Source organism: Eptatretus burgeri, chromosome 9 (genome assembly GCF_056783735.1).
Source record: "Eptatretus burgeri isolate ZD-2024b chromosome 9, Ebu_testis_v1, whole genome shotgun sequence".
Taxonomy (NCBI): domain Eukaryota; kingdom Metazoa; phylum Chordata; class Myxini; order Myxiniformes; family Myxinidae; genus Eptatretus; species Eptatretus burgeri.
In genome coordinates this window covers 44260330-44269799 of record NC_140969.1, presented here as the reverse complement: position 1 = coordinate 44269799, position 9470 = coordinate 44260330, and the positions used below count along the sequence as shown (strand labels likewise).

The 9470-nt window shown below is 44.1% G+C and overlaps 1 protein-coding gene across 1 annotated transcript in view; it reads right to left on the bottom strand.

Moving 5' to 3' along the window:
- LOC147020027 (autophagy-related protein 2 homolog B-like) overlaps positions 1–9470 on the bottom strand; it is a 150001-nt gene that overhangs the window by 122063 nt on the left and 18468 nt on the right. Inside the window, exon 3 of the mRNA XM_085894969.1 lies at positions 5547–5714. Within this exon, the coding sequence (XP_085751095.1) occupies positions 5547–5714 (168 nt within the window). The remainder of the gene's footprint in view (positions 1–5546; positions 5715–9470) is intronic.

Below are 9470 nucleotides of genomic sequence, written 5' to 3'. Positions count from 1 at the left end.
GGTGTGGTACCCCGCTGATAGCTGGCGCATCTTCTTCTGCTTCGGGCAGCTCGCTTCGAGACTGGGCGTGAAGGAAGGCCTTGAGTTGGGAGGGTGGACTCAGAGTCGTGTGGGCGGCGAAGAGGAGGAGGCCAGTGATGACGACAGAAGGTGGAGTCGAGGTGATGACGACAGTAGGTGGAGTCGAATACCAGCTTGAGCGGGAGGCGAGACAGGGCAGAGAGAGAAAGAAGGATCTGCTCAGACCTTTATAGGCCCCACGGCGTGGGGCTGGGGCCACCCCGAAACGAGGTGATGTCACCCGAATTGGGCGCTCTGATTGGCCCCGACCTCCTGCACGGCCCGGCATACAGCAACATTCCATTTCCGGCAAGATGACCCTACGCCGCAAGAATATCTTGCTCCGACCTCACGACATGACACGAATCGCCCACACCGAACTCCGACAGTGTATACAAAATAATAATAATAAAACCTAACGGCAAGTCCGCCACCACCTACGTGATCAATGTGACCATTTCCTGTGTGTACCAAGCCTCCAGAATCAGTCTTCTGGTCCTGTTTGAGGTCAAACCCAAAATGCAAAGCCTATCCCACAAAGGTTGTCCTGCTTTGAGACCAGGTTTGGCAATGGCAGACCTGCTGGGATAATTACACTTAAAGGCCTTGCACTCAAATTACACTCAAAGGTTCAGCAATACTCTGGCCTGAGGTCTTCCCTGTCTCCCACATATTCGGCTCCACAACCACAGGGCACCGCGTACACCACCTCGACGCTGTCCTTCCTACTTAGCTTGTCCTTGACCAACATAAGAGTTCTCTTGAGGGAGAAGACAGGTTTGAGACTTGCTCTCACTCCTGCTGCTTTCAATACCTGCATCCCAGGATCCTTTGCGATACACCTGGGACAACAGGCCAGCCAGGATCGTTCTCCTTTTTGGAAATAAGCTGTATGGGTAACTGTTTGCCCTAAATTTGCTCTGAAGATGGTCCAACTCTCTCATCTTGTCTTCGATCTCCCATCCATCACCATCTACCATCTCAAGGCAGGACACAAACCTCCCTTTGGACTTCCAGATGAAAGGAGTTTTTGCTTCGAAAACCCCATTCATTGCTCATGGATTTTCCGAATGGAACAAGAGCATAGGTTTCAGCATAAAATCTCCTGACGCATTACCACCTAACAGCAACGTAAGGCGATCCTTGAATCCTGACGCCTGTGACTTCACGGGAAATGAATGTGCGAGACGGCATGCGCTTCAAAAACAACCCAGTGTCATCCACATTGAAAACAAGCTGTGAAGGGTAGTTGCCATGCTCAATGATCGCTTTGAGCTTGTCCGGAAATTCACGAGCTGTCCGGTGATCAGCGCTTGCAGATTTGCCACAGATGTGGATGCTGTCAAGGTTGCTGCGATGTCTGAACTTATAAAAACAACCTCAACCGGCCGAAAAAGTCTCCATAAACGATCCCTTGCCTCCTTGTTCATGCAGGTGAGTAAAGACACTCCTTGCCTTCTCCATGCTTTTCAGCTGGCTTAAAGCATATGGTGCTGATTTTGGTCTTCCACTCACATCCCGAACCTGCTCAGCATCTTTCCCAACAAACTGCTCCTTGATCAAGTTAACTTTGCCGCAGTGATTGAAGTGGTTGACTGGGCAGTAGCTTTTCTCTTGTCTGCATTCTTGAGAATGGTTCAAATGGTGGACATAGCCAAGCTTAGTGAATGACCCACAGCCCTCTAACACTTGCCTGCCTCAACCCTCCATAGCACACGCATTTTCACATCCAGTCATACTCTTTCTCAACACTTTTGCTGCAGTTCCAGCTCTCCCTTTCAGACTTTTTTCTAAACATTATTGTTCTAATCTGGTGGAAAAAAAACACATACGAAACGAATCCAAAAAAAGATTATCTCGGCTCTTTATAAACAAGTCACCAATTGGCTCAGCGCACGTTGCTCTCATTGGCTGAGCGTCTGCAAAGGAAGATGGGGGAGGGGGATTAATTTCCCCAGGTATGCGTGTAACTTTTGCGTTGCTTTCTGGATTTTATCAATTAAATGTTTTTTTTTTAATGTATTTATTTATTTGAATTTTTTTTCACCCCAATGACAATGAGTGCTATAACGAAGAGTTCTGCGGGGTATTACCGTGTGTATATATATACACATGTATATATTTGCGGTTCTGTCCAACCGGCACTACTCCGAAGCAATGGCAGCCAACATATAGTGATCCGAAGACAGTTATCTCACAAGTATTCATTTAGTTAGCCCTTTCCATGTCTAGTGGGTAAATGGGACAAGATGTGTTGGGTAGGTTGGGTAAGACTTTTAGTTTTGTCTTCAATCCTTTATTTCATCTCTTTACCTCCCTTTGTTTCATACACAAACCACTAAAGCAGATTCGTAACACTACCAGGAGCATCAGGAAGACACAAAGGCAGCTCATTTGCATACATGCGCCAAATCCCTGTTCTAACATCGTGCCATTATCCAACTGAGGCCTTACATCAGATCCTTACTATGCTCACCACAACGCGACAACGCTCACCATAATCACTCCAAATGCCTTCTAAAAATTCCCACAACAACCTACGCCCAACCTCTTCACCACAAATGCCACAGCCACGACCATCCAGCTCAGTCTCCTCACTACGAATGCTTCAACCGCTCCCAACGCTTCAATGACTTCACCACAAACACTACAGCGCTTCCTCTACCTCACAACAATCACTACGATGCCACAACTCACCGTTACAATGCCACAGCTGTCTCCATCTAAACTCGCCTACTTTCACCGCTCTGAACACCACAACACACTCGCGAGGGAGGGCCCAACACAGTGGTTCGAGTCGGCGCACCGATGAGGGTGCGGGGAAATACCCATCGCTCTGCCTGTTCTGCTCACAAGCACCACTCCCGCTGGGGAGATGTAAAAGAGAGCAAATCAGGCTCAGTCAGTCTCTCTTTCATCCAGGCTGTCAGTAGTCGTCCAGGATCTCTCCTTTGTCTCGCGTCTGAGCGGAATCTCTTGACTAGCCAGCACAACTGATTGGAGAGGGTGAAGCAACCGAGCAAGGCAAGCGGGGTGGAGCAAACTGTTGCCGGGACAAGGCGGGGTCATCCCTGGGTCGTCGGCGCTGGGCCTCAGCTGCATTCCGTAGCCAATATCCACATTATAGACCTTTTAAATGTGAAAAACAAATTTAACTGATGTTTTAATGGAGTCGGGTATGCCTGGCATGTACGTCAAGAATTAATGCTCGGGTAAACACATTACCTTGGTACGGCCAGAATGGAGGTACAGATGTACAGGTACAGTTGGTTTTAACTTTTAACCTCAGCAGTGTACGAGCGATCGAGTTCTCCTTTGTCCTCGCGCCTGTTTATAAAGCAGTTGGTTTTCATAATATGAACCGGGTTTGCTTTAGAAACGTTATGGAGTTTCTCTTTGCGAGTTTCAAAGCTGATAACACCTGATTTCTGAGCCATTTGCTGCATTAATGTTTTCCAAAATTACAGAGCCAATGTTTTTTTTTTTTACGTGTCACATGACGATTGGCAGCTGTTTATGCACATCTTAAAACAACAATGCAACGTTTTAAAAAATCATTTTATGAAATTCCCCCAAAACAAGGGTGAAAGCTACACAAGGTTTTTGGGTTGTATACAGAGTGTACTGGAGATTGCCATACAGTATGGCAATCACATTGACTCCAATCAGCTGATGCCAATAAACAACAACAAAAAAAAAATGTGGCTCACGTCCAAGGATCACAGGTTGATTATGGAAGCGTGGCACGTGAAGAGCCAGGAGGGTCGTCAAACTGGGGAGAGACGGTGGACATACCCACACAATACACACCTCTGATGCAAATGGCGAAAACCGGATGGTGCAAACGGCTGGATAAGGTGAGCAACAAACAACACTCAATCCCAAACACCACATCCACATGTGTACAACACCCAACAAGAACCCCAACACTCGCACAACCAACGCCTCATCATGCCAAACCCAGACCCAAAACCAGCCGTGTTCGTGCCCCGGAAACACAACAACAACACACATACACCACCAGATCATGTGAAAGTAAAAACAAAAAAAAGAGCAGAGCACCCCTTGAATGATGTGATCTGACATTTGTTTTTTGTTTTGTTTTGCAAAATAAAATAAACAAGAGCTCAAGTGAGCACAATATATGCCTGAACAAGAAGGTATATAGAGAATTGTGCTACTACATGGAAAACAGCATCCTGGTTGCCATGGCAACTACTTTAGATGACAAACGTAAGTTGGGACACACCGTCTCCACAGTCTGTATCTATGTACCAAATATGAAATGTGAAAGGTGAAAACTTTGGGAGTTAGAGTGCGGACAGGAATGGATGGACGGATGGATGGACAGACGACCGGTATCACATAATACGCCCCGATATATATATATATATATATATATATATATATATATATATATATATATATATATATATATATATATATATATATATATATATATATATATATATATATATATATATATATTGGGCATATAAAAAGCACTCCTCCATTTGCCTCGAGCACCAGCACGTGACCAGAAATGAGCGGTCGTATCGAAATAAAAACCGGACACGTGCCAAGGCTCGGGGTCTATTGTGCCTGAGGAAACTGGCTGGCAGTGAAGCTGGCGAAATGTTGCCCGAGACCTGGTCTGCTCTCACTTTTTTTGCTCAAATTAGTGGAGTCGATCTAGTTTTTTTTTTTTGAAACTTTTGGTTGGAAGTGCCTTCTTCTTCTGAAAAAAAAAAAAAATATATATATATATATATATATATATATATATATATATATATATATATATATATATATATATATATATATATATATATATATATATATATATATATATATATATATATATATATATATAGTGAGAGAGTGAGAGAGTGAGAGAGTGAGAGAGTGAGAGAGTGAGAGAGTGAGAGAGTGAGAGAGTGAGAGAGTGAGAGAGTGAGAGAGTGAGAGAGTGAGAGAGTGAGGGAGTGAGAGAGTGAGAGAGTGAGAGAGTGAGAGAGTGAGAGAGTGAGAGAGTGAGAGAGTGAGAGAGTGAGAGAGTGAGAGAGTGAGAGAGTGAGAGAGTGAGAGAGTGAGAGAGTGAGAGAGTGAGAGAGTGAGAGAGTGAGAGAGTGAGAGAGTGAGAGAGTGAGAGAGTGAGAGAGTGAGAGAGTGAGAGAGTGAGAGAGTGAGAGAGTGAGAGAGTGAGAGAGTGAGAGAGTGAGAGAGTGAGAGAGTGAGAGAGTGAGAGAGTGAGAGAGTGAGAGAGTGAGAGAGTGAGAGAGTGAGAGAGTGAGAGAGTGAGAGAGAAAAAGACAAGCATGGCATTCAACATTCAAACTAGCATGCACAAAAGGTTCGACACTGTATGGAAATAGATAAATAACTTGATTCAAAAATGACATTGTATAAATAAAAGCCAAACGAACAGATAATCAAAGTGATGCCATGAGCGTCAAGCAAATAACAAACTAAAAGGATAAGCTCACCTGTCTCAATAGTCTGTGCAAAGACCTCAAGGCCTTCAAACGGTTGAGGAGTATCAACAGGGTCCTCCTCCCCTTCCTCCCCAGGTTGTTGTTTCAGACATTCCTGTGCCAGTTGCATGCTACTCGTCATACAAGTCGACCAGTACAGGGATTCTGCTGCACCTGCACCTGCACAAAGTGTCGAGTGTATTGTAATGGATTAAGTCTCCTTCACGGGCGACGTGAGACCGTTGGAGATTAACTCCCAAGTAACTGAGTGGAGGCTTTACTCATGTGCAGTGTGGTTAGGATTTATAAATTTAGCAACGTGGTAGTTTCAGCACATGTGTATGGCTCTGAGGTGAGTTTAATTACACTGATGAACATTCCTACGGCTTAAAATGCACAGCGACTCGCTTTAAAAAAACAGGTTAAATAAATAATGGGGACGAAGCAATCAAGAATAAAATGTTCCAGAGAAACCAAATCAGCACGCTTAACCTAGATGGTTCCAATGGCTTGTCTTATGTGGGCAGACTCTGCTAGAGACACAGGACGAATCATAGAGTTGACAGAATGGTATGGTGCAGGTGTGTGCGGTCTTCCCTGTAGTGAAATGTCGGGAGGTGTGACACAGGGTGATCTCACAGGCTGGGCAGACACCACTGGAACTTTGCAACAATCTCACCATTCGGACCCCTTTTCACATTGTGACTCCCTTCTCCATCGGTTCAGTGTGGCCCGTCTCGTAAGCCCAGCTTCTCTCTCTAGCGTCTCCCGAGCCTCCTCACTGTGAGGTCTGTTTGTCTCTGTCTGTCTCCTAAGTCTGCTGTCTGCTGCGTCTGCTCTCTCTCTGCGTCTCCCGCATCTCTTGTGGGTGTGAGCATCGTTGCCTTTTACAGCCAGCCCCCCCTCTCCCCGAGCACCTGCAGAGAAATCTCCCCCCCCCCCACCCACCACCCTGCAATTGTTGTGCATGCGCTCTTGTAGCACTGAAGTAGCACACCTGGATGAGCCATTTTGCTCAAGCATGTGTGGGGGCTCGCAGTCACTTATGTGGACATGCCATGTTGACATGCAGTCGTACGGTGTGAAAGGACAATGGAGGCGATTTTAGAGTTAAAGGTCCCATGACACTCAAAACTTTCTGGTTATTTATATATTAACTTGACCTTCCTAGTGAAGAAATCACCCATGTTTCTTTTTTAAAATAAAAAATGGGATAATTAGACCAATATTTTGAACATTTGTAGTGCTTTTCACAACTTGCTATGCCCCGCCCCTTAAAAAAGTTGACTTCAGTGAACCGCAGCCTTCACGTCATCTCCAGAACGCGACTCGCACAGAGTGGATTGACTCGATGTCGCGCGCCGTATAAAGTACGTACAAATGCATTGTGCACATGTGTTTGCTATCTCACTGATCGTCTTAATTCCTGCGATTGTTTCGCGGAAAAGAAATTCTGCTTCTGAGCCGTGTATGCACAACAATCACGAGGCAATTATTTATCCCTTTACTACCTTGTCATAGTCGTGTACAAATCCAATACATGTATGCACAATGAAGGGATATAACATGGCCACAAAATATTAAATGTGACTGTTGAACCTTTCCATTAAAAAATAAACTTACAGGGATATACAAGTAAAATACTAAAGATTAATATTGCATCATTTCAAGGCGCAAGGAGATAATTTTAAAATTAAACAATGTGAAAAACTTGCACCACATTTTTCAGCTTATTGAATTGTTCGTTGAAACCAGCCTGCTGGGATAGGTACGATTCCACATACATGCAAAGCCAGGTATGGCTGTACTCGACATACATGGGTTTATTCTAGAGTGAAGGTACTGATTCCATTTGCATGCTATTCATTAACATTTAGCCAATATGCTGTAATAAATGAACATGGAAAAATATGTTGGCACAACTATGAAAGACAAATGTATCTGTCCTATGACACGGCCTCATAGCCTCGGGACTCTTACGCATTGACTTATACATTGTGTGCATGCTAATACAAGTTACTTGTGAACTCCAGTCTCGACTAGTCCGATAAATCCGTCGTCCGTCAGATTCGGTCGATAAATCTGACGTGCTGTAGCTTTCTTTTATTATTCTCTTTTCTTCATTGTTTTCTACTGGCGCCACATGACGACAGTAGGAAAAAAAAAATGCAACAGAACGTCAGATTTATTGGACGACTCTAAACAATTGTGTCACAAGGTGTGTTCTGCACACAAGTTTTCATTGTATCCGGACAGCGAGATTGCTTCGTTTTATGCGTGGAGAGATACGGCCGATGACATGCGCTGGCCTTGCTTGCGATTCATTCGCCGCGGTGCAACATGTCCGCTGCACTGCGCTGGTCACGTCACCTCACTAAAATATTTCTGATATCGAGCAGTATCCAAGTCGAATTTACATGATTGAATTACGAATAGGATTTTGTCTAACCAGTTGTTATTGCCAAGTCTTCCTTCGATGTCCTCCCGATCATCATTGCCATTTTTCTCTGCTTGTCCTGCTTCGGGCTCGAACTGGTAAGGCCGTATTTCATTTCCAGCTGCCTGAACTTCACCTCCCGTGACTACGTTATCCGACAATTCTCCATCTGATTCAGACCAAAATCCTTCATTTCTCTCACACTCACTGTCGCTACCAGACAAATCAAAGTCCATGTCATCCATTATTCAAAACCAAATGTTTGATTTTTTTAAAGCAGAAATGAACAAAGCGATCGAGTCGATCAATCGAATGTGGAAACGCACAGGAAGCCAATAGAATCACGTAGACCACCAACCCGAGTAATTTACGTGCAGCCTATAGTCCTGTGGGTTACGCCCCTTTCAGTAGATTTCGGCAGAATTTTTAGGGGCGTTCCCGAAGAGGTTTGTTTTTTTCAATTTTACATTTTACAGAACGAGTATTGTGAAAAACAAATTGTCAGATCTGAAATCACAATGAAAAACTCCTATAAGACATATATGTATGTATGTATGTATGTATGTATGTATGTATGTATGTATGTATGTATGTATGTATGTATGTATGTATGTATGTATGTATGTATGTATGTATGTATGTATGCATGTATGTATGTATGTATGTATATATATATATATATATATATATATATATATATATATATATATATATATATATGCAATTTCAGTACTTTTGGGTGTCATAGGACGTTTAAATACAGAGGGGAAAAGAAACAGACAAACACGTGGATGAAAGGCGGGCTGCCAAGACATCCAATTCTGGTCGTTGCTCAATGGGGTGATAAACACTTTCACTCGCATTCATTAAGAGATAACAGACAAATGATTACTTCCTCATCAACTAACCCCCACCCCCCCTCCCCCACTTCCAGGTCATTTTTATAACACTATTTACTGCTGATTAGTGACTGTAGGCCTGTACTACTCTGCCCTCCACGAGGTTAATACAAGCCAGAGCAAATATGGCTTGCATATTCTCTGATAAACTAAGCCTGGTGTTGGCTTAGTGGTTAGGGTGGCGGCTTGGGATCCCAGGGTCCTGAGTTCAAGCCCCGTTGGCTGCTGAATTAACACCAGGGGGTTGACTCAGCCTGTCATCCATCCGAGGTCGGCGAAGTGAGTACCAGTGTACTGGTCCCGGTGTATGCCCCGGTTAGAATAGGTATACCATATCCCTGTGTGTCGTAAGAGGCGACCAGGGTTGGCGTCAGGAAGGGCATCCGGCCATAAAAACATTGCCTCAAGAAAAAGCCTAACCCCTGCACAGCAGGGAAAAATGGCTGTAAAAACGGTCATATTCTCTGATAAAGGCAGCTCTGTGGTTGAAATGGTGAATTTCTGAGACATACATGTATGAGAAAACGCTTCCCTTTTGCAGGTGCCCTGACATATTTAACAATGTCGTTTTCATAACCTTTCTCCATATAATGTGCAAGT